This window comes from Chelonia mydas, chromosome 17 (assembly GCF_015237465.2).
Source record: "Chelonia mydas isolate rCheMyd1 chromosome 17, rCheMyd1.pri.v2, whole genome shotgun sequence".
In the NCBI taxonomy this organism is placed as follows: domain Eukaryota; kingdom Metazoa; phylum Chordata; order Testudines; family Cheloniidae; genus Chelonia; species Chelonia mydas.
In genome coordinates, this window is record NC_051257.2 from 7,587,086 (window position 1) to 7,612,959 (window position 25,874).

A 25,874-nucleotide genomic window follows, 5' to 3' on the forward strand; every position below is an offset into this window, starting at 1 on the left:
CTAAGGGGATGGACTAGATAATCTCGTAGATCTTTTTCATCTCTAGGGTCTATCAAATAGGTAAACCTGGTGCATTGTCAAGGGATCCAGTATTTGGTATTTTTGCTTGTTAAAGCATCTGTGGCCGAGGTCATGTCATGTTTATCCGTTAATCTCTTCAGGGCAGGGAACTTGATCTATGTTAGTAAAGCACTGTATGAATTTATGGTGCCATGTAATTGATTTTTAACAATATTGAGTTCAGGAACTTTCTCATTAAATCATCTCTTGTTTAGTGTTTTCTAATATTGTTCTTTTAAAGGACAAAGATTAAATTCCATTTCTCTTAATGTAATTTGCAATGAACATAGGCTATTTTACAATGCAAACGTTCCATTTTTTTTTTTAAAAAAATGAGGTGCACAGTGTTGGCCTGTGTCTTGCTGATGTTGTCACGACTGTGCAAAGGTGCTTTTGCCAATTTTTGATTTAGGACGTGTAAAACAAACTTGCTCTGTATGTGGCCTACATCTTCTAACTGGCCACAGCGGCAAATTTGGTACTAAATAATATTAGTGGCTTTTCATCTTGGTTGATTTCTAAGCAGTTGACATACGTACCTCACTGACACACAAGCTGTACCCAGCAATCGCTCTTGTAATGTCAGTTTAATACCTGATACGTCCCTTGTGATCAGCCTATATCCTGCCCTTTTATGGGGATGGATAGTGTGGTGCAATGGTCTTCCTCATCTCTAACTACTACAGTATAATCCCTGTGGATTAGCATGGTTCGAGAAGTTACTTAATTATTATGTCTTTTGTGAGGTTGGTCCAATGTGTCATACTTCTAAAATGTAAGTGTTCTCGTGCTTCAAATTCTTGTTCACTAGAAGGGTTTGGCTTTTGAAGCTCTGGAGAGTGAAAGCCAATGGCTTTGCAGAGTTATCAAGCCATCTAAGCCCACGTTAGCTGTAATATCCGTACACAACATGTATATCTTTTTTTGTTTGCAAGATGGCTTTTGACTTGCAGTTGTTGCTACAAGGTTCTCCAGTAAGAACTGTGGCTTCTGCTTTAATGATTGGGTGAGCCTTTGAATCCCAAAGGATTTCACAAAAAGATGTGACGATCTGTTGTGTTAAACAGTAAAGAGCCATCTCCCCGTCACTTTGCTGTGCTGGGCATTGTGAGAATGAATCAGAGCTCTCGTTCTGTACATCTGATTTGCGACTAGTCAATAAAGCCAGAGCTTCATCATGTGGGCAACCTCTGAACTGTATTACATTCTTGCTTATGGAGCTTTTGTGCTTGTGGTAATTTGGTTGTGACCTTTCAAGCCGGTAGACAACACCTGGTGAAATTCAAAAGACATTGCCCACTGTGATTATAAAAAACTGCCTCTTGAGTTGATGCAGAATGGGCCTAATTTCATTTATGACAGCCAGCTTATTTTAGTATAAATCAGGGTCTAATAAAAGTCCCAATTATGAGCTAATCAAAGGGTTTAATGTTGGAATAGAAGCAAAAATGGCTTGTATGTGAATAAGCCTTTTATTCTTTTTTAAATTGGTCTAGTGGGCTGGGTGTAAGGCTGTGGAGTTCTGACTTCTCACCCCAACGCTGCCACTGATTCATGATGTAGCCTTGGGTAGGTCACTTAACCTCTCCTTGTTTCCCCAACCAGAAGAATCTATAAGAATTTTTACATATGGGTGTTTTGAGGATTAAAGTAGTTAATGGCCATTTGAAGGTGGGAAAGAACTTTGTAAATACTAAGTATTAATATTATTGCATTCTGTCATCCCGCGGAACACTCCAGTCTTAAGAGCCAAGATTTTGGATGCAGAAAATGGCATCGACATGATAGTCAAAACAACACTGTTTTGGATTGGATTATGTTCTTCTTAGGGATGGATGAGCCACACACACGCTTCTCTCTGAATTAGTGAAAGAAATCCATTGTTACTCTATTTTTTTTAAAGTCAGATACATGTGGCCTTTTTTGTAAAAGCAAAAATAAATAGTTTGGCGCTTCAAGTTTGGCGCTTCAAGCTTGAAGCGATTGGGTAAAAAAAATATCAAACTCTATTTAGTATCCTACCCAACTGGACACTCAGAGGAGTTTTCTCCCACCAACGACACGACGAGCCATTGAAAGTGAACGGGAGTTGAGTGTCTAACTTTGTTTTTTAGGTGCCTGTAGAAAAATCTGTCCCTTAATATTTTAATTCATGTTTTATGCGATAGCTTTTCCTGAGTGTATCCATTGCTTGTAGTATTCCATGCCTCCTTTCTGCCCAGCGAAAGAATGAATATTTTGGATGGATAAATAATCTACATTCGCCAGTCTGACACATCCCTCTCGAGACAACTTTCTCTCCATTATGGCTGAATGTTTTGATGGTACAATTCTATTAGGGATTTGGGGTAATAGTATTAAAGAGCCTGTGGTAAAGTGTCAGCTGTAAGATTTGTTTGTGGTGTTAAAGCCAAATCCAAGGCAAAAATATCAGTATCGTGCAGTTTCCAAATTAGGACTGCAAGTGGAGAGGTTTTTAAACTCTCTTTTTTTGGTAAGCAATCTTGCGGGGCTTGGGCATTCTCAGATGCCTGCGATCTCAGTTTCTGGTGGATGATTTACTGCAAAATTGCTTATAAATTGAAGTAGAAAATGTTTTGCAGACCTGGCAGCTTTCAAGCTTCACACCCATTTGTCACCCAGCATTTCCCTTTGTGTATAGAACAAGAATTAATTAGGCTGCACTGCAGGAAAAGTTTATGGCCATAATTTATATAGGATGAATTTCTGTTTAAAGAGACAGCCTTGCTTTGTGTGCACTGTCTTACTTTTTATTTCGTTTTAAAAAAATCCTTAATTATGCTGCAGGTTTTTTCCCTTCTTTTTTACATATAAATTGGGGACAAGCTCATGGTAATGGAGCTCATGTTTATTCCTGCTTCACTTCCAGGGAGAAAGTCTTAGTGGTCTTTTAATGCCACCGCAATTACAGTGGTTGCTCTGTGAATATAGTGTAAATGTTTAATGCTCTCTACACAGAAACTCCCACAGCTAAAATTTCTAAGGTACTCTTGCCTGGAGTGGTCTGTTTCCCCAAGATAGATTTGTATTCTCTTGCACCATATCTTCCAGTCTAGTCCAGGACATGAGATGCTGCCCGTGTTTAGGGTCTTGCACATTCAATTAATGTTTTTCATAATCAATGCAAGTCAGAACTTGCAGTCTGCTGCTGATTTGCACATTAAAGAGACCCATTAATTAAAAATTCCAATCCTTGGCAAGTTCCCGCAGGATCCCTGCATTATTTACATAGAAAAGGAGTGCCGGGTGCAAGTTTCTGTGCTGTCTCCCCACATAGATTGCACACTTGCAGTTAATGATCTTATGTGTTTTGTTTTTCTTTTTCGGGAAGAGTTAGTTCTCATTGGCAGTTCAACAAGACTGCGTAATTGCCCAAAGGGCAAGGAATAGTCAAAGTAAGAGGGTGATGGCAGTATTCGGAGGTCAGAAATGAAACAGTTCCAGTGACTGGGTTGTCTTATGTTATCTCTTGATTCGGTGCCAGAAAAGTATAGCTAGTGTGAGGGCCCGATGAGGGCTTCAAAACATGATCTCTCTTAATCCACAAGGACTAGAATCCAGTGCCCTCTATGCCCTTGGATAGCTGTGCCTCTCTGCACTGTTTTATAGCCCTGACAGGTTGCAATATCTCACTGTTCCAATTAACATCCTGCTTTCCCTTAACCCCCTCCCACTTCAACGTGAACCTGATCTGTATAGTTCAAAAATGGATGATATTTCCAAAACCGGTAGAGCTAGAAACCAATACTTTATGCTGTTGGAAAAGAGCTGGGAATCCCAGCTTTTAAACAGCACAAATTCATCTCCTAACTAGTAGTTGGAGGGATCTGGAACTAAAAGAATGGTAAAAGTCAAAGCTGAGTTATTGCAAAAAGCGAGCTGTTAATGGAAATGACGAGACTTTAAAGAATGGATATCTATTTTCATCTTAACTTTTTAAGACTTGTCAATAATTCCATAAAACCTATATAAAAGTAATAATTTTTGTTCCTGTCCTGTGGTTCCACCTGTCAATAGATTATGAAGAGCTACTGGAATTCCATGTTGCTTCTTTCAACATCCCAAGCTCAAGAGAAGAATCAGTGGACTAGTGAAAAGAAATGGAGAAAATATCAGACTTGGGCAAGAGGCAGAACCAAAGTCCAATGTTTTCTCCACTTAAGTCTAATATTTTCTTCATTTTAGCTTCTTGGTGCTCTTGACCATGGGGTCTAAGGCCAAGTCTGCTCTACAGACTTATATCAATATTACTACGTTGCTACGGGGTGTGAAAAATCCACACCCCTGAGCGACGTAGTTATAGTAACTTAGCCCCTGGTGTAGGCAGCGCTATATCCCCAATGTAGCTACCACCTCTCCTAGAGATGGATTAATTACACCGATGGGAGAAGCTCTTCTGTCAGAATAGTGGCGTCTTCACTAAAGACTGTTGCACCGATGCAACGCTTTACGTGAAGACAAGCCCTTAGTCTTCACTAAGTGAGGGACCCCTGGTGGGGGTGACACATTCTAAGTATTGGTTATGTTTTATGGGGCTGTGGAGAAGTTTGGCAAAGTCTCATGTTCAGTAACAAAATAAAACCCTGAACATTTTTATCAAATGCATTTGTCATTCATGCTTTCAGGTCCATTATCTCATACCTACCCAAGATGAAAGTACTTGAGTGGAGCAACACCAATGTTTTCAGGACAGTATGCTTTGCCACCCAGTGGTCCAGAGCAGTGGCTCTCAACCTTTCCAGACTACTGTACCCCTTTCAGGAGGCTGATTTGTCTTGCGAACCCCAAGTTTCAGCTCAGTTAAAAACTACTTGCTTACAGAATCAGACATAAAAATACAAAAGTGTCACAGCATACTGTTACTGAAAAATTGCTTACTTTCTCATTTTTACCATATAATTATAAAATAAATTGCAACCCCCAGGTTGAGAAACACTGATATAGTATCTAGAGCAATATAAACAAGTCATTGTCTGTATGAAATTTTAGTTTGTGTTGACTTTGCTAGTGCTTTTCATGTAGCCAGTTGTAAAACTAGGCAACTATCTAGATGAGTTGATGGACCCTCTGGAAGACCTCTGCATACCCCCAGGGGTACGTGTACCCTGGTTGAGAACCACTGGTCTTTGATCAGAGGGAAAGAGAGAGACTCTTCTTTTCTGTAGGCACAAGATGAATTCTGTGTTTTAAATTCTGCTGGAAAAGTATGTTCTCCTCTCCTCCCCTATCTCACAATGGAGTGCAAAAGTATGTACTCCTCTCCTCCCCTATCTCACAATGGAGTACTTCAGCATCAATTTGTGCACTGTAAAATCACACCGATTTTATTTTCCTCACATCTGGGGTGTTGATCTAAAATTATACGTCCCATGATATTCCTAGTGGCTCTGAGATTAAAGGGAAATTGCCCTGATATGCCATGTGAAGTTTGTGTGTCCAAGGAAGGCGTGTTAACAAAAGGAAAGCCTTGCTAGCATTTTCATAATGCTCTCTCAGAATGGTCCCTTGGGAAGGAGTGTTGATGGTTCTCATGGGAACTCATTGATGCAAGGAGCTGAGTTCACACTGAAGTCACTGGGAGTTGGAAGGGTGCCCAGCGCTTGGCAGGATTGGGCTGATGAGTAGCACTGCAAGCTAAGTGGACCTTGTTCCCTAAACTAATAGTAGCCACCATCTCTGTGTGCCTATAGCAGAGAACAAAGAAGGCTTCCACATCTGACGTCCTGCCTCTGGCAATGGCCAATATATCTGATACTGAAGAACAGTTCCTCTTCCACCTTCCCAAACTAATGCTCCTTGCTAATTGTGCAGTACTATGGAGGGTGAATTCCTTCCTAGCTCCTGTGGTGATACAGCTTAAACCCTGAAGCATGAGATTGCGTTTGATGTCAGGAGACGAGTTCTTAGAGCCGGCTGTCCTTGTTCAGTGAATGTCGTCTTAAAGAGTGAAGGGGGCCCACACACATGCACGCCCCATCCAAGGCCATGTCTACAGTAGAGCTAGGCTTGGCAGAGCCCCCTAGTGGAGATGCAATGTAAGCCAACGGAAGGAGTTTTGCTGGCATAGCTACACTATCTCCCTGACCATTAGGTAAATTGACAGATGTGCTCTTCTGTCAGCATGGTTGTATCTACACCAAAGCTTTTGTCAACATAGCTTTGTCAGTGAGGGGGTGGGATCCACTCCCCCCCCCCCCCCCCCATAGCTGACATAGTTAAGTTGGCAAAACTTTGCAGTGCAGACCAGGCCTTCGTGCTCAAAATAGGACTTAAATGGTGCAGTAGACCTTGTGCTAGCCCTCCACTCGGAGATGGATTTTGCCTGAAGAGGGGGAGAGAATGTGAGCTGCAGATAAACTATGTGGGAAGGGAACGTCTGTTCTCCTAAGCTTATTGTAGTCCCTTCCTTAAATCCAAAGTCAGTAGTTACAGGTTAACCTATACTTCACATTGATTAGTTAATCTCCTTTAGGTGTTACATGTCTCAGGTACAGCAGCCAACGGTTGCTATTTCATTACATTTTATTGAAAAGTAGAGTTAAAAAGGTGTGTTATAAAACTTCTTAGGGCTTGCCAGGAACTGCCCAAATCTGGGTCTGTGATGCTGTCCATGATATGCAAAGAAGTATTGGCCTTCCTTCCCAAAAAAGTGCTTTGCAGTCTGATCGCTTTGCCCATCATGGAAATGCAGCTATCTCTGGGGTGGAAATGTAGCCGCTTTTAGTGTGGAGTTGGGAAATGAAGGATAACTCACTCACTTGAGGCTACAGCAGAGTTTACGTTAATTGCCTGAATTGGGATCTGGCTATTTTAGAGGGGTTAACCGCTCTTGTGAGAAGTGACTATGGGATCTTAATCTCATGGCTTCTGACCTACATCTGTTCTGCAGCACAGCGCATCCAAAGGCACGGTACCCCCAAGGCACATGCTAGGGAACAGCATTTGTTTTACCTGGGTTTTCATTGGATGTCACCTCTTTGGGTGCTGACTTTGTTAAACTGGTACCTGTCAAGATCACAGCCCGAGGTGGTATGATTGTGATCTTCTGCATATATATTCTTGAATACTTCATCTCTTTTTGGCAAAGGAAGACATCTTTCGATTTGTCACCATTATTATGCATCAGATGATGCAGGAGGGCAGGTCATCCCGGTTACGAATGAGATGTGATCTCCAGAATACCAAACGAGTTTCATCTTCTCCCACTAGGCTTTTCTCAGTGCAGTTATTTTTGAATATATGTGCATAGACTGAGCACGTAAACTCAAAGGAAGACTGTTTTATTAAATCACCTGGCTGATAGATCAGTCCCCAATAACCACCTGTGTACTCTGAGGCAAACTGGACCTAAATTATGTGACAGAGCCCTCCCCCTCCCCAATTTCTTCAGCATTCTGGTGTTGCAAACTGAAAATTCTGCTGCCAATTTTAAAAAGGAGGGGTGTAGGGAATTAAATGAACCATACAGCCAGCTTACATGTCAATGATTCTTAATGTTCTCTTCATGAGTCCAGACCACTGGAAGTCCCAGTGTAAAGGAGGGTGCCTGCAGTCTGTCAGGAAGTGTGGAGGACGTGAGATGGTCATTTATTCCAAACTCAGAGCCTGACTCAGCAATGCACGGAACCTTTTTAACACCCATTCTTTTCAGTGACAGTTGAGGGTGCTCAGAACCTTTCAGGATTGGGCTTGGGATGGAGAGTATACTCTGGAATATTGCCTGGTCAGTTTGTTCTCATTTCACTTTTAGTATCTTTCAAGGGATATTTTTGCTGGGTTTCTTATTGGCGTTCCTTTGAATATTGTTTTTTTTTTTTAATTCCCAGTGTAAATATTTCTGCAACCGAGCCCCTGAGAACACGCATTTTTCCATTCCTGCAGAGAACAGCCCTTTTGTGAATGTGTGTTCATGTTTCAGGAAACCACCTTAGCTATTCCAAAGCCCCATAACGGCCAGATAAATTGAGTACCAAACAGTTTACTAGGCATGAGTCATTCTGGGTGAGACCCAGGTCCCATCTGCTTTGCTTTAGTTTTTAGAGGTGCCATGGGTCTTTCTGTAAGAGACAGTATCCTTGGCAGAATATTTATCCTCCCCTCCTGATGTGGAGCATGATATGTGTGTCTGATGGATACACCCTCTGCCACAGAGCTCTCCATGTTTTGTTGGCATTGTAAGTATCTAGTTAGTGAAGAGGTTTTGAACAAAGCGTGTCATATTCATGTGGACTGGAATTTATCAACGGAGCCTAAGGGAACTCCCAATAACTCCAGTAATTCCAGCCACACTGTTTGATCATCTCTAACCGTGGCTAACTTTTAGAACTGAAATTGGATAATTATCCACCCTTCTTTGTAGTTGCATCTGAGGATCTTAAAGATTTATGCAGAGATGGGTCGGGACCATTATTCCTGCTTTCCAGAAATGGAGGAAACTGAGGGATAGACCAGTTAAGTGATTTGCCCCAGGTTACCTGATGACTTAGTGTCAAACAAGGTTACATTTCTGCCCCAAAGGTCTTAATGGGAGCCTTGCATGTGCACATAAGGGCAGATCTGGATTCCAGTATTGAGGTCCAATCACTGTGGTCTAGCTAGGCCAGTGAAAAGATCACTCAGCTGACATGTTATTTGTCTGGAAACCCTTGCAAATAAAGCTTTGCACTCACCAAATCATGGAATGTTGTATTTTGTTTAAAGGGATGCGGCTAAGGTTGGTAGGCCCAAAATGTAACTTTCCATCCCTTTTTCTGATTACATATCCCATGTAACTCTCTTTGTGGGCCTGAGCCAAAGTCCGCGGAAGTCGATCAAAATCTTTCCATTGACTTCAGTGGACACTAGATTAGACCAAAATATGTGTAATTTTTTTTTTTGGCAAACCAGTGTCTTGATGGAGTGGTGTTAGTGAGACTTAAAGTGAATAAGGTGGCCAATTGTCCTGTGCTCAAGGGCAACCATTTGGCATATGTGAGATGCAGGGGCATGTGGTGAGAAGCATGTTCACAGATACAGATGTCAGTTTCAAGCCAAGTCACCAAGTTGTAATTAGGGAAAAGGTAGCCCACTTAAATTGTTGCAATATCTTCACCATCCTTATGATTTTAATTGAGGATACAGACATATGACCTGGTCCTGCAGTGGGCACCATGCAAGTACACTGTTCTGCCCACTCAAATCTTGTTGCAGGATCAGGGCCCTAGAAGTGGTAAGGTAGAAGTTTTGAGGCATAATTCATTGTTTGCAAAGTGTTTGGAGGTCATGTTAGAGAAGTATTTATTTGGTATGGAGTTCAGGGCTGTTCAAGAAAATCTTGCAGTAATGCATGGGAAGGGAAGGCTCTTAGCCGGTTTTGTTTAGTCTTATTTAACAGATTTTTGTCCTTCGATTTAAAACATGAATCGTCCCCTCCCCAAGCCTTATTAAAAGTTGAAATGCTTACATTTGAAAGGTTACTTCATAACTGTATGCGCTGGAGAGAGCTGGGGGGTTGTTTATTCTTTTAAAAGAAATGTAGCTTAGCTTCTAGAGCACAAGATGGCAGCCAGCAGGGGAAATAACTGTTTGCTCACATGCTGCAATTTGACCCCTGACAATAAGCATATGCCATGCTTTGCGCGCACAGAAAGGGTTTGCCTGCATTAGAATTATTCGAGTGACTTGACTGCCAGTTAACTTGAGTTAGTTAACCAACTTGTACATACTAGTGTAGATGCTGCACAAACCTTTGTTCCAATACAAAGGTTTGCGGAACCTCCGGACTAGCATGTGCAAATGTGTTAGCCAGCTCTAGTTAACTGGCAATCAGTTCACTGAAGATAAAAACTCACATGTAGCAAACACTTTCCTTGTCTTGATCAATGTAATTTGCTTTCCTGCGTTACACGGGAGGTCAAACTATGATCTAATGGTCCCGTCTGGCCTTAAAATCTATATAAATACTTTTCACAAGCTCCTATATTTCTGGTCTTACTACGTGTACTCAGATGAGTAGCAATATTGGAGTCAATGGGCTAAATTATTCCACTGAAGTGTTTACATGACTAGGGGCTGAAGCATTGGGTCCTTTGTGCACAATGGGTGGCGTTCATCCCTCTGCAGAGAGCCACCTGTGCATCACTTGAATCCCACTTAAGCCGCAATTTCGGGTATGTCTGTGTTGCAGCTGGGAGGTGTGATTCCCATTGCGGGCAGAGAGAGTGAAGCTAGGTCCCTTCGAGTCTATGCTGGGAATTACACCTCCTAGCTGCATTGTAGACGTGTGCTTAGGATGTAAGTGGGGGGCATAGACTTTTTTCTGGCCCTCTGGCCGGGGGGTGAAGTGCACCAGCTATCATTTGCTAGAACTCATTACACCAGAGGGCAAACGCTTATGGTGGCACCAAGAGTGTTTAACTTCCGTTATTTTCCAAAACATTTCCGGCCTGGTTTTCAGAAGTGCTGTGTAGCTACAATCTAGTTGAAATCCGTGGAAGATGTATACACAGCTGCTCAGCAACTTGAGCGTCAGGCCATTCAGTTCTCTTGCTTCCAAAAGGATTGGAGCTGACCCCTAGTGTATCCAAGGCTGAATGCACCATGGGCCGCTTCTTACACTTGCCCCTGTATTTTTTCTTTTGCACCCTTTTTTGTTGTTTTTTTGGAGCCAGTCACCTAACAGGGCGTAATAAGTGTAAAGGTCTTGCAACATTGCAAAATAGCCTCATGATGGTGGAAGTCTTAGATACACCGTATTGTGGTTTTTCCCCTGCCGTTGGCCACACCGTGGGAATAACAGAGAAACTATTCCCCATATGGTCCATGTTAAGGAATGTGTAACCTGCAGGGTCCCCCCCCCGCCCCCCCACCGGCTGGTAACATTGTTTTGCTATGGGGAACATAGAACAAGCTCCAACAGTAATACTGACAGTCTTCAGAATTATGATACAGTGGCGCTCTCACGTAATTCTTTGTTGAAGAAGTTAAAGGCCTAAAATGTTAAGGCTTATTGTTATTCTGAGTTGATAATCTCTGCCTTGCTTTAATAATTTTTCCTCATGCCTGGATAGCCCGCGAGTTGCACAATAATCACTCACACAGCTTTGTAATCAATGCCCAAAGTAATAGGATTCCGCTGGCCAACGGCAATTAATAAATTTGTGTCTTTTTTAAAACACTAGCAAGTCGGGCCTGAAATACGACTGACTGGCTTTCCTCATTTGCATATTTATTGCAGTGGAAAAATTCTTGCCGAATGATTGATGTTGAGCCTGCCTCTTGAATTCCAAACAGCACATTATTATGAAATGAAAAATGCCGGCCATACAGTTGATTAAAGTTGAAGACAGTGGAATCGGTGTTTTTTAAGATTGTGGGAGAATTAAAGGCATATTTTAATAGATGTTGACAAGAAGTGAACTAACAAAAGCAAAGCAAAGGATTTGCTTGAAAAGATTTAATCAAATGTGTTTCTTGGGGGATTAATTGCTGGGGATGACTAGTGCAAGTGGCTGGCTTGTGGATATGAATGAGAAGTATTGTTCTCAGGCCAATGTATTGAGTGTCATTTTGACCTATGGTTTAACTTCAGTCCCAGAGTTGTTTAAAAAGAGCGAAAATACTCTCTTAATCAGAATGTTCAGATAAACACGTATGTCTGATAAGATGGTTTGTTTAATAACTGAGTTTAATAAAAACAATGGTTTTGATTTTTATTTCTATTTTTTATTTATATAATGGAAACAGTTTGTTTGGGGCTTTGCACAATCTGTGGAATGGAAACATTGTGCATTTCCAGGTTTTTCTCCTCCTGATTTCAGGAGTTCAGCTTTTGCTAAAGATATCAAAGTTTAAATACATGTGTTGATCAAACTTGTTTGTGTGTGCATGCATGCGTAATGCACTCTGTGTGGCTATATGGAAAAAATGTAAAGGGTGTGTGCATGCGGTATTCTTACAATGCCAGATACTCGGATTTAACTGAGGAAAAAATAGTTAATCACGGAGCTAGGTGTCAAATTTTCTATGATTAGTTAAGTCCATCTCCTTCATATTTGGTATTGTGTGCACAATAGTAGTTTTGCTTAATGTAATAATTTCCATATGCATGTGCATACACTGTGTCCGTACACACCATATAAACAAAACACAACTGTAATGGGCCCCCATACTGTACATGTGCAATGTATTATGCATATTATTATATTATTATGTGTATTACAGTCATACCGTGGGTGCTGTCTTGCGAGGATATGCACAAACACATTGTGACACAGTCCGTGTCTCAAAGAGCTTACGGTGTCAATGGACAGACAGAGAAAGGGTGAAGGGGAAACAGGCACAGAGAGCTGAAATGACTTGCCTACAGTCACCAGCAGCTTAGTGGCTGAGACAGGTGCCCTGATTCCCCGTCGGGTGTTTTATCCATTGGACCATGATGCTTCTCGAGGACTGTATGTTATGTTTTTGTTTACGCATATAAAATTAATTTTACCACCAGGATGTAACTGAGCGATTGTATCTCTGTAACCTTCCGTGCCCCCATTTGCTCTCTACCATTTTACCCCCGCTCACTATGTCACGTACAATACAATAACTCCTTACTTAACATCCTCCCAGTTAACGTTGTTTCGCTATTAGGTCACTGATCTAGTAGAGAACGTACTCTTTTAAAGTCCTGCAGTGTTCCCTTGTAATGTTGTTTGGCTCCCCCCATTCCGCCCACCCGGGGTCCGGAGGCTTGCCCCCTCCGCACGGCTGGTGTTCCAGCCGGGGACTGGGTTGGGGCCTGGGGGCTCCCTCTGCTCTGCCCACCTGGGGCTCCTGCTGGGGGGCAGGGTGGGGGCATGGGGCCTGCCCGCCCAGGGTCCCCACCCCACTACCCGGCAGGAGCCCCAGGCAGGTGAAGTGGGGCAAGCCCCCGACCCCGCTACGCCCCTGCCTCAACCAAGTTTCACAATCATCATTGGTGAGTATGGTATTAAATTGTTTGTTTCAAATTATTTAAAACTTATACTTTATATGTATATAATGTCTTTTGTCTGGCGAAAAAAATTCCCTGGAACCTAACCCCCCATTTACATTAATTCTTATGGGAATTGGATTCGCTTAACATTGTTTTGCTTGAAGTTGCATTTTTCAAGAACAGAACGAGGACGTTAAGTGAGGCGTTACTGTAAAAGGCTCCAGTCAGGCCTGCAAAGAACTCTGCATGGGCGGATAGATCCCTGAGCGTCAATGGTGCTCTGTGTGGGTGAAGAAGACTTTGCAGGATTAAGCCTTGGACTGAGGCTTGTTGGACCAGGATCATGCTGTTTCACCTCTTGGGCTCCTCAAAGTAGTATTTGTTATAAAATCCAAAACTGTGTGTGTGTGTGTGTGTGTGTGTGTGAAATCTCTACTACAGTAATTGCTACTGTTCACACTGTAACATGTCTCATGCTTATTTCAGTATAGTAATGGGCTATATAGCCATTGATGTAGAAAATAATCCTCTCTTTTTATCTTGTGGCTCCTCTTTGATTTCTGTCTCTCCCCCCAACCCACTGCCCTACCTGTTACTAGTCTCTGTGGCGGTATCTCATCTTCATAGACAGGAGATTTGCGGATTCATCTTTTCTATAGGATGTTTATCACCGTGGTAACTGGGTGCCCATGAACACTAATGAACTTATTCTTGTGGGGTAGGGGATTACCATTATCTCCATGTCACAGATGGAGAAATTGAGGCACCGGAAGTCTGTGGTGTAGCTTGGAACGGAGCCCAGATTTCCTACCCCTCAGTTCCTGTGTCTTAACCACAATACCGTGATCCTCTTCCCTTCTAGACTCAGTTCCACGCCTTGGCTTGGTTGGGTGGGGAGTGTGACCCAGCAGCTGCCACGCAGAGCTGAGGGCATCTGTTACCCTAGAAGTTTCAGACTTTTTGTTTTCCAGTGGCACCTCTGGGCTTATACTTGCACTCCATGGAGTGAAGTCCTGGGAGTTCTGCCATTGACCTTCATGGGAGCCGGGATTTCATCCTAGGACCTCCATATCCCACGTCATAAGAACCGGGAGGAAACATGCTGCTGTTACCCCCACAAGAAACACTGAAATAATGTGTGAGGGGAGTTAGGTGTCTGGGTGCTTTTAAAAAACCCTACTAGGCGTCTGTCTGGATCTTTCAGCACCTAAATACTTTTGAAAATCTGGCCCTCCAGCACTTGCTTAACTTTCATCATGTGCTTAGTCCCATTGACTTCAGTGGTCTTGCAGAGAGCCATATCCTTGCTGCTACACAGATTGCTTTCAGTGCTCTCTGCCACTGCTGGAGGCAAAGGGTGGTCCCACCTAGTGCTGTGGAAAGGTGAACGGGTCATTTCTCTAGGTAGAGACCTCTCTTGCAGTAGAGAGGCTGGGTTTACAGTGACATAAGTTTTTGAAGAAGTCCTCATCCTGCATACAACACCAACTTAGCTATACTTGGGGGTCAATATCTAGTATAGCTGAGCCACTGTCTGCATTCTGACTTTAAATTAGGCTGGCCAAAGTATGGCTGGTTGGCCCTGGTTATCCTTGATGCAGGAACCAGTGCCACTGATTCAAACAAGGGGGTAGGACCAGCAACAGAGCCAGCGTGCCTGTAAGCTCTGGCATTGACAAAATTGATTTTTTTTTTTTTTTTTTTGTGGTTTGAGAGCAGTAGGACAGATTTCATCTATGGTGGGTCTCCTGACACTTTGATACATGGCAGTGCTATCCCTGAATGGAGCTTAAATACTCCAGGGCTACTTTCTGACTCGGTAAAGGGATGCATAAAATGAGAACATATGAGAGAGTATTAACGGAAAGGCACAGTTTGATTTACTGATATTGGCTCCCAGCTTTCTTGCTGGATTGATATGCTGTCTTCTGGATCTGCAACAACTTTTTCACTCCTGGACACAAAATAAAGGGGCTCACATGGACTCTTAAAAGTGACTCTTATGAGTTGGCCTCTTGCTAGGGACAGTCTCAGGATTCCCATTTAAACTGGATGGTAGGTTCAAAACTTGTTTCACTTGTTCGCGTGGCAGCAGTAAACGTTTCCTCTCACCTCGCATCCCATTCAACATAATCTTTTTCTTTTCTTTTTTTAAATGGCACTTTTAGACGGGGAGTAAGTGGTACAGGGAGCAAAGGATTGGGAGAAGTGGCTGTGTACTGTTCTCCCAGGTCTTGCTGCATCCCCACCTTCCTTTTGGCATTGTTGTACACAGCCCGTATGGAGCAGAAAGCTGCATGTCTGTTTTCAAATGGGGCAGTGATTTTGGGTCCCCATATTGGGGCACCTTAAAGGCACGTCGTCTTTCAGACAGTGCTGAGCATCTGCCCTCCAAAAATCAGTTTCCTTAAGTTGGGCACCCAAAATCACTTAAAATTTAGATTATTAATTTGAAGACTTTTCACAAATGTCTTGAGGCCCAGTATAAAGACAGTAATTATATAGCCCCACAGAGAGGCATAGCACTTGACGGGTAATTAAAAGGCACAGTACTGGCCCCAGGGAGATTACAATTTGAGTTAAATAAAAAATGCAACAAAAAAGCACGTGGAAGAGGGGTGTGGAAGCAGAGGGTCCAATAGGAGTAGAGAGCTGCTCTGTAAAGTGCCTTCAGAATAGCTTTGTATGAAGGGACTTCAGGCTACGCTCTGAATGCTGTCTCTATTCACTGAGCGCGGGGGTCTAAGGTGGGGTACCGCTGGAGAAGGAAATGGAGCCAAGCAAAAGTGTAGACAACTGTAGTCATCTGAACACAACAGATGCAGGGCAAAACAAACCCAGGGCATGGTTAATGCTGACAGAGAGCTTGTGCGCTGAGTCCAAGAAGTAATTCAAACCTAAGTAAATTCAAACCCGAGTAAGTGGCAGAAGCTTTGTTGTGACCCTCGCCCAGGTTTTATCGCTGCTCAAACTGCATTGCGGGTGGCTACCTGTCTTAAAAAGCGCCAGATACTGAAAATTAGCAAAGATGTGCTGGCCCTGGGAACCCTCCCCATTGCGTGGTCAGGTCCACATGTGGATATCACTCAGATGATGTGAGGGCTAATTGTGATCCATTCTCCAGGCCCACTGGTACATTACGAGGGCACTCTCTTTTGTACCAAAGGGAAATGAGGGTAGGATAGAAACAAAAGATTTTTTTAATCTGAAAACTGCTTTAACGTGCTGGCATGCTTAAGAAAAAGTCTGTATGTTTGTGACACCTCTCTGCTTTAGTGGCCCATTTCAGACCACGAACAGCATTAGCCTGCTAAACGAATGGGGGGGGGGGGGGGCTTGCTCCCCCATTCCTGGGTTGTATTCATAAAACTGCTGTAGTTTACACCCTGTCTTCATTCCTGAGTTAGAATGTTCCTTTCCCAAAAGCAAACAGGATAAAGGTGGTGGTGGTGGTGGTGGGGGATCTGCTAGAAAACGGTCCATTTTGGAATTAAATGCTGAAATGGATCAGGCAGTGCAGTATCAGGGGGTGATACCAGCTTGCGTTGCTGAGTTTATAGCACACTTAGGCACCCGCTAGTAACACCCAGAACCCTATCCAATAATGCCATTAAACACACAAGAATTGAAAGCATGGAAATGATGCAGCTGTAAGAGGCTCATGATGAAGTCAGTGCCTGGAATAATTAGCCCTCCCACCAGGGTAGACACATAGTCATTGTCTGCCCTGCCCTCCCCACCCCCTTCACTCCAGATAAAATTGCTTCCCATCCTCGCTTCTGTTGGGGTCCATATCTCGTATCCTGAGGGAGCCTGAGCCTGTCTTTATTCCTTGCCTGCTTGCAATAGCCCTGATACACCTCAGAAGAGTTGGAGTGCTACTCCAGCTGTAATAGACCGGATCAAAGCTGCCTGGGGTGAATTAGCATTGCCACTGGAGGGTAGACAGCGGGTAGAAAAAAGGCAGGTTCAGGAGCTCTGGGGACATTTAGCTGGGTTGCAGGAAAAGATTTTGCTGTTTTAAGCTGTGCACTCAGGGCGGGGGCACTTGCCTCTTGCAGATGATGCCCTTGCTTCAACTACATACCACAGATGCATTTTTAAGGGCTTTTGTCTGTTTGTCTCTTAGAATTGTTTTGATGCGAACACATGACTGTTTTACGAGTGTGGCAGCCTAATCCGTTAATAGGTTTCTATAGAACAGCTGTCAGAATGTATCTATAATGAGCCACGTACGGGAGGAGGATGAGCGTAACTGCTGATCTGTAGCAAAAGTCTTTTCATTGACATTACTGCTACTGGGGTCGGGCCATCATTTAGCCAGGTCCTGTGGCTACAGTAATATCGGCAATGGGAACGTACAAAAGATTGAGACCCTGGCATGTCTGGGCAGATTTCCACTTCTGTTGCCTTCATGTGGCTGATGAAGATTTGCTGCTGATTTTATCCACGGTTTTTTGTGTCTCCCATTTTAAAAAAAGAAAAAAAAAAAGGCCAAATTAAAATAAAATGTCCCCTCCCCCCCTTTCCTGTTGTGCTATCCAGTAAGTAAGGGAAGGATTTGGGACAAGATCCTCAGCTGCTGTCAATTGAAATAGCTCCACTCACTTTACACCAGGTAAGGACCTAGCCCTTTGTGATTCGTTAGAGAGGAAGAATGGTCTGTGGTAAAAGATCTGAGTTCTAGTCCCAGCTCTGCCATGGACTTCCTGTGTAACGGTGAACACCCCATTTATTCTCCGTGCCTCAGTTTCCCACTAGTACATTAAGTGGGGTTTATACCTGTGTCGTGTGGCTGAGAATTATTGTTTGTGAAGGGCTTTGAGATCCTTGGATAGGAAGGGTCTAGAAATGGGCCAAGTATTTTGTGTTTAGGTGCGGATGTGCTTGGTGCTTATCAAGGAAGATGTGGTCTCGCTCTGCACCAAGGAATTTGCAATCCAAATGGACCAAGTCCGGGCAACCAAATTAATTAGGAGCCTCAGGAGATAGGTTCAGAGAGAACTAGAGAGCTTTCTTTCCTTCGTTAACCTTTGGTTATGAACATGACAGAGGTTGTCCCCGGGCTAATGCCAACATAACTGTTTTTTGATCAAACTTTTAAGGGGAAACTGTCTGGATCACTTCAGATCGCATCTAGTCTCTTGTTTGCTTTTTGTCTACAGGAAAGACTATTCTACACTTCATAAAGTTTTTCCTTGCAAGAAACTGAACATGTTAGAGCTATGATGCCACTGCTCTGCAGACTGATGGTCAGGTTGCCAGTGATTTTACTGTACTTGAATTTGTTAGCGACATCAAGCTGTAAAGACTTCTCAGAGTGTCAGACATCGTGCAGCGGTTGAATTACAGTATTGATGGCAACCGATTGCATGTTTTGCAACAGGCGCCAGGTGTGTGAGCGTGGTTAGCTTCCCAGACTAAACCTGGTTTCAGAGTAACAGCCGTGTTAGTCTGTATTCGCAAAAAGAAAAGGAGGACTTGTGGCACCTTAGAGACTAACCAATTTATTTGAGCATGAGACTAAACCTGTGTACTTACCATTGTCATATCAGGTAATAAGGCCAAAACAGCACGTGCTTTGAATATTTACAAACATACAAATAAAATTTGGCTGCACACGCAAACACAGATCATGGTATCCACTTCCTCGTCTAAGTGACATTTGCAGCTGTCTTCCTGTGGGGAAATATGAAATGTTCAGATAATGCTTACAGTACCATTCCCAAATACAAGGTTCTTGGAACAAGAAACATCCTTGTGGAGCCACAATAGGGAAACAACTTGCTGAAGTGGGGGGCCCAATTCAGTGGGATGTCCCATCGGCCTCGTGTAGTAGCTTGAGTAGCTTCTGGAACCACAGAGCTTTGCATGGTTATGTCGGCAAGGACTGGAATCCCAAGCACTGGGATTCTCTGCTGGATTCTCTTCTCAGCTCTCTGTCGAAAGCCAGTAGTCTTGCTTCTGTGTTCTTCTCTTCGTATTGATGGTAATCAGTCTAGGAACAACGAAACAAATGAAGGCAGCTCACTTTCAAACGAGGTACAGATGCCTGTGAAACGGTTCCCAGATACAGGCCTAGTTCGAATGCCAAGACCTCTGGCCTCCTGTTGGTAATATCAGCAGTGGGCAGCCTCTGAAATAAGTGATACTGCAGACTGTAGTTCCAGAGAGATCTGGCAAGGCCTGGAAAGAGGCACTTATTAACCAGGTAACAGAGAGTTGTCCTGGGAAGCCTATGGAGGTTAATTTCTGGGAAGCCTATGGAGGTTAATTTCCTACCTTTTTAGGCAGAGCTGTTGTACCACTGTTGAACAAATCCATCTCCCCATCACCCTGGGCTTGTGTCTGATTTCGAATGCTTGTCCCTGTAGATTGGAAGCTCCTCTCGACAGGGACTGTGTTCCACAGCTATGTGAAGGAATTAGCAACTGTCCAGGTCTTTGGCTGATTGATACCGAATAGGCCACCTTCGGCATTTAGGCCTGCAGGTAGTCTGGAAAACAGCTGCCTGAGGATAACCCTTAAACTTCTGCCTTAATTCTCTTTTGGTTTAACTACACTCTGTCTTTGTAAGTGAATGTAGAGTTTGTGAAGGGTGCCCAGTTGGCAGGCCTGGAGACTGACATTCTCTGCTTATAAACCTCTAGGCCTGCAGTTTTCATTCTTTGGTCAAAATCCTCTCATTATTTGCCAGGTCTTTGTTTATGTTTTTCCCAGGGGTCAGCTCTTGCTACGCTTAATTTTACTTACACTCCAACTTTTTCTACCTCCTGCCTGGTGAGCACAGTAGCGCGGAAACCCGCAGTAGTCATAGCTCTGTAGGAGTTCATTTTCCCTTCTTCCTCTCACACCCTGCTACCTACCTCCACACACACACACACCCCCACCCCCACCCCCCGCAAGTGTAGGTAGGATACATAAATATTCTCTCTCTGGAATTACTTCATATTCTTACACCAAGGCCGGTGCCTGCTGCAAAATATAACACAGGAGGGCAATGAATTTGTCAGCACAAGGGGCTGTTGTCACATCCTTGTGCCCTCAGATACCTAAGCCCACTGTACTTGCTACTTCAGTATGCTAATCTTTTAGGATTCTGAGCCCAAACTTGTAGCGTGTCAGTTAAATAGACTGATCAATGTGTAACCGCTCAGCAGTTTAGAAAATACTCCTTGCTCCCTTCCTTCTTTTCTAGGAATATCCTTCTGTGCACTTGTTTTGACAGTAACAAAAAAAGAGTTATACGTGTTAAGCAACATTTTTAACTGGGCTGGTGAAAACATAGTCGCCTCTGAGGCTTAGCAAGATCTGCGCTATCTGTGGCAGGAATGTAGGTTTAATACAAGAAGCCAGAAGCTGTCACGCTAAGGCTTCATCAGAAGCTGGGATCAACCTGCAATTGTCACTGGTGTCTCTTCTTCTGCAGGTTATAAAGCCTTGAAGGCGTTGCTGAGAGCGTTAGTGGACCTCCAGGATGAGCTGCTCTATCAATATCCAGGCACAAGGCATCTGGTAGATGGGAAGCAATCAAAAGTGGAGAGGTAAATACAGAACAAGACTGCGTCTGGGCCTTGCTAAAGCCCACCTGGTAGTTAACTTTTTAAATAGGAAAACATAAAAGCTTTGACCTTCGCCATCTCAGCTCTGCTCCCCCAGCTCCTACTGTGTGGGAAATGGACACAGCGGACAAATGGCATTTGAACTTCTCCTGTTTTCACCGGAAGCTTGTGTTTTGTAATTTCTTTTGGTGGTGGGTGGGAGGGTTGAGCGACTTGACTTCTGAATAACTAACAAAAAGATGGCAAGGTGATCAGCAGAGGAGTTGCTGTTAGAGAGAGTTTCAAAATGTGTTTGTTTTTTTTTAAATTTCTAGCAATGAGGAGATCCCCAGTGGTAGTGATGAAGAGATGGGAGGTGAGGATCAGATGAGGCGGAAAGGCCCCCCTAAACGGAAGCTAGAGATGGAAGACTATCCAGAATTCATGGCTAAGCGATTTGCTGACTTCAGAACGTATCGGAACAACACCTTGCAGAAGTGGCATGACAAGACCAAACTAGCTTCTGGCAAATTGGGGAAGGCAAGTGTGTGTGTGTGTGTGAGAGAGAGAGAGAGAAATTTACCAAAGATGTTGGGACAGCAGCTGAAGTGTTTCATGCCATTCAGACATGGGAACATTCCTTGTTCCATCTAGAGTTGCAATAGTAAGAATTAAGAGAGACACGTCCACGACAAACAAAAATCCCCAAAGATTTTGGAAGGGATGTAAGGCCTCATGCTTCAAGGGCATAAGCCAGGCTCTAACTTGGCAGGGTCAGGAGGAAATTTTCCCCCTGGGCAGATTACTTCAGAACTGCCTGCTCCTGTGTTTCTCACACCTTCCTCTGAAGCAGCTGGTATTAGTCCGCTGTGCGTTGGAGACAAGATACTGTGTATAGTCCGTATATTTCCCTATTTACTTCATGATTTATTGTAAATACGTGGACCTGAACACTTTAATTCAGCTGGCAATTCATTTTGTCCTAAGAGATCCAGGGCCCAGCATGTAGGGGTTAATATTAATCACTGAGAAGTTTGTCTGAGCTGGAGCAGTGAAGCCTGTCTATTAAGCCAGGCTTTCAGCTTGCCTCAGGGCAGTATCTTTTTGTTGGTTTATTTTTTGTTGGGGTTTATATATATATTATATATTACAACAACAACAACAATCCAAACTAAAACTTCTCCAGTAGGAACATTGTCTGCTTATCCACTGACACGGAAAGATAAAGGAACAGTGCTGCCTTGAGCAGCAGCTTTCTGCATTATCTGACACTAGTTAATGTTGTTGCAGGGTTTCAGTGCCTTTGAGCGTTCAATCTTGACTCAGATTGATCATATTATGATGGACAAAGAGAGATTACTACGGCGGACACAGACTAAGCGATCTGTGTATAGGGTACTTGGAAAGCCGGAGCAGGAATCTCAGCCCATCCCTGAATCATTGCCCGGATGTTCGGTAAGAGGTTTTGTTTCCAGTGGAAGTGGTAAAATTCTCTGCAAATGAATTAAATGGATCCTTTAACAAGTGTTGTTGTTGTTGGGAGAGTTATGTAGAAGGTGATGAAGTGACCATATTTGTATTTTAATGGATTAAAAGATGATTGAGGTGCTTTTTGTATTTCACAATGTGTGTGTTGGTTCCTACACTTATTCCTGATAGGCAGAGCAAGACTCAAGGTTGGACCATGCCAGCACTTTACCTTGGTCCTGCAATAGGTGTCATTTGTGTCACACTCTGCTTCTTAAAGAAGCAACTGCAAAATTTGATCCTAATAATGGGGTTTAAAGCTCTTGACCAGGAAGTTGGAACCAAGAATCACATTGCATTTCACCTGCAAAATATTTTAAGTGTCTATATCAACTTAGTATTTAAGGAATAGTAAACACTCAGCTGTAAAAATTAATGTAGAATAATTGCACTTGAAAAAATATTTTTTCCACTACCTTTTTAAATAAAGGTCCATATATGCATTGAGGCACAACTACATTTAAGTATAGCAACGTGTCAGAGATATCTTATGCAGGCTGGACCTGTTTCCTAGCTAGGTAATCATAAAACCAGTTCTTTGTTGGCAGTCTTTTCCCATTTCCTTCCCATGTATTAGAAGTCCTTTAATCCTATCCTTATAATAATCAAATGCTTAAAAACTTCCTGTAATGGAAGGTGTTCACCATTCCACCATGCTTTTAGATGTTTGTATGCTTTACATGGTGTCATTGAGGTTGGAGATGGAAAAGGCCCATTGAGTCCTTTCATCCAAACCGTTATCAGTCCACGATAGCTCCTAGTTGTATGATTACTCATTTTTTTGTCAAGTTGAGTTAAAAATGGGGCTTCTACCACTTCTCCATGGAGTTCTGTCTACAGCCGAATACATCTAGATCTTGTTCTAACGGGCCCCAAGGCTGTACATATTGAAGAACATAAGGTGTGGAAAATATGGATTAGGGATGTTATTGCCGCCAAAATCCCCCAAAAGTGCGTTAGACTTGCTTTAAGACATGATACCGTGTCTGGGTGCTGCCCGAAGCATAGGCACATGTGGGCTTATGTCTCTCTACTGTTTCAGGAGGTCGTCCCTCAAGCCAAATCCAACATGCACCTAAAAGACCTGGATGAGGAGATCTTTGATGACGATGACTTCTACCACCAGGTGGGTCTCTAGAAATCTTTTCTGTGTCTCATGGCTCAAGTTGGCTTTTAGTATTTCTGGAGTTAATGCAGTAAATTCTCAGCAATAAGTTCTTCTGCCCAAAGATTCCGCTTAGAGAAACACCACATTAGTTGCTTGACTGGACATCTGTAATCTCTACCTGTTATCCTTATTTCATGATGTCCAAAGGCTTTAACTCTGAAATCACTATTCAAGGCTTTATGGGTCAATCCTTCAGCCCTGCCTCATGGGGAGGGGTCTTATGGACTTCATTGAAACTACTCTACCCATGTGGGTCAGGCCTGCTGAATCAGACCAGTCTCTGTAGTTCTCATTGGTGATTATTGCTGTACAAAGAGGAAATCACAGAAGTTTCTACAACTGAATATTTTAAAGAAAAAACAAATGCTTATGTGGGTGGGAAAGCCCCATCACAAATAGAATTTTTGAAGTTGCTCAGTGGCACATTAGTTACCCTCATCCAAACACAAAACCTGTCTAATCTGCATGAAGATTGAAAGTGGTGCTGGGCTCCCAAAGCTCCTTTCATACTGAAGCAGGGAGACTACACACAGTACTCTGGAGTCTGCAGACTGGGGTGATCATTATGTTTGTAATTCAGTTAGCAAATGATAATGTCAGCCACATAAAATGCATACGGGAAATTACAGTGCTTTGAAGTGATTTGCTAAATTAAGTCCTGGACCAGTGCCCCCAAAAAAATAGCTAGTCCAAGGATCCAGAGATGGTTTTAACATCAGGGCTAAACAAATGCCGTTCTATTATTAGAAACCTGGAAATCTCATTAGATCAGGAAGTAAAATAATGCAGAAATTGGAGTATGGAGAAGGGAGATTATGTGATTTTTAGGGCCTGATAACTAATTCAACCAGACGAGTAGACTTTTCGAATACATGTCCTGGGCTACCAAACAGAAAGAGAACGTTTGTGAAGTTGGTAATTATTGTCTACATTTTACAGATTGGAAGAGCACTGAGAAATTTTAAGGGGGTGATTTTTTCAGGAGTCCTCAGCGTTGTTCTAACTCTGCTACTGTTGCCGTCAATGGGAGTTTTATTATTGACTTCTGTGGGAGCAGGGTTAGGACAAGGCTAAATGCTTTTGAACGTCTCACCTTGTAAGCAACCTGTTCAAGGTCACACAGGACACAGGTGGCAGACCAGGGAATGGAACCTGTATCTCTTGAGTCCCAGGACTGTGTGTTACAATCCGAGCATCCTTCCTAGCCCTGGGATGAGTTGAACAACATTTCTGTGGCAGGGAGGGACGCAGCAATTCCTGCATTGGAGAATGGCTCCGTCTGCACACTTTCAAATGCAGAAAGGGGCTGTTGAACAGCAATTGGCGGGCCAGATCTGTGATGTTAGTGCTAAATATTGGTGTGAGATAATTCTGAGATGCAGACAAATCTGCTCCCATCTTCAGGAGTCCAAGTCTGCAACAAGAGCATCTTGCCGATTAAATCAGCATAATAAAATAGCGAAACGAACAGGGAGAAATAGCCCTGACTGGCAAACCTTAGGCCTGTACCGTGCGGGTTTTCTTGGCCCTGAAACATTAAGTTTTTAAAGAAAAATTGCAGTAGTTGAATGGCCCTTCCTCCTTACCAATAATTTTAACTTCGATACATTTTGATTTCAGAATTATGACTAGTCACATTTTAGCTTTTCCCCTCACTGGTTAATTGGGGTGCTGGGGTTAATCTAAATTAAAACTTAAACTAATAGAGGTCATTGAGGGAAGAGGAACACCTGAGTAAAACAAATGGGGCTGCCAGGCACAACTGTATCTTGGCCATTTCCCAAGAGGGAAGTGGCAGCAAATTGGAGTTGTTTCAGCGTTCTGTAGAGGTGAATGATGGGTGACACTCGTTTAATGTACGGCATCTCCGGAAACGTTCCAGATTGCATTTCTTGCTGTACCAACTGCTGCCGCCCGCACACAGCGAATAGGAACGGGGACCAATCGACAACATCTGGCAGCACAGCAAGGAATGGGTGCAACTCTTGAAACCCCATAGACTCTAAATATGGTGCTTAGGACTGTGGAGGCTTTAATCACTTACCACTCTTTGGCAGCAGGCTACGACAGCTTATCCTAGCCTCGTACATCACGCACAGACATCTGCTGAGCCGCGAGGCAACGACACATTCATTTTCCTTTCTTGCTTTTTTTTTTTTTTTTTTCCCTTTCTCCCCTTCTCCCTCCCTCCCTTCCACCCTTCTTCTCTCCTCTTGTCCCCAGTATGCGTATTGGGAGAGATGATCTGTAAAGATTACCGCTTCATTGTGTGCAAGTAATTGTGGGGATGCCAGCCCCTTGACAGACACAGCGTAACACCTGTTCCGCTGACCTGGTTAATTTCTTCTGTTGAGTGGGATTTGGCAGAGATTGGAGCTGAAGCCAATTCAGTGATAAGGCTAAAGAAAATGGCTGTATGTTTTCTGTCACCTCCCAATTAAATTGGTTTCATAAAGTGCTTTCCTTTATTTGTCAGGGTAGTGAGCTGGAGCTGAGTGTTGCACTCAGAAGGGGTAGAATGTATTACAATAGACCTGTGACAATACAATGAATGTGGTTTCTTTCCAGTAGGTCAGACCTAAGCGCGTGCACGTGTAAATATAAAAAAGGACCT

General features: G+C 43.2%; 1 protein-coding gene across 3 annotated transcripts in view; it reads left to right on the forward strand.

Annotated features, from left to right (window-relative positions):
- Positions 1–25,874, forward strand: part of AATF (apoptosis antagonizing transcription factor) — an 82,314-nt gene that overhangs the window by 13,061 nt on the left and 43,379 nt on the right. For all 3 annotated transcript variants that reach the window (XM_037880669.2, XM_043531255.1, XM_043531256.1), the window contains exons 5-8: positions 20,454–20,568; positions 20,901–21,105; positions 21,856–22,020; positions 23,135–23,218. In XM_037880669.2, the coding sequence (XP_037736597.2) occupies positions 20,454–20,568; positions 20,901–21,105; positions 21,856–22,020; positions 23,135–23,218 (569 nt within the window). The remainder of the gene's footprint in view (positions 1–20,453; positions 20,569–20,900; positions 21,106–21,855; positions 22,021–23,134; positions 23,219–25,874) is intronic.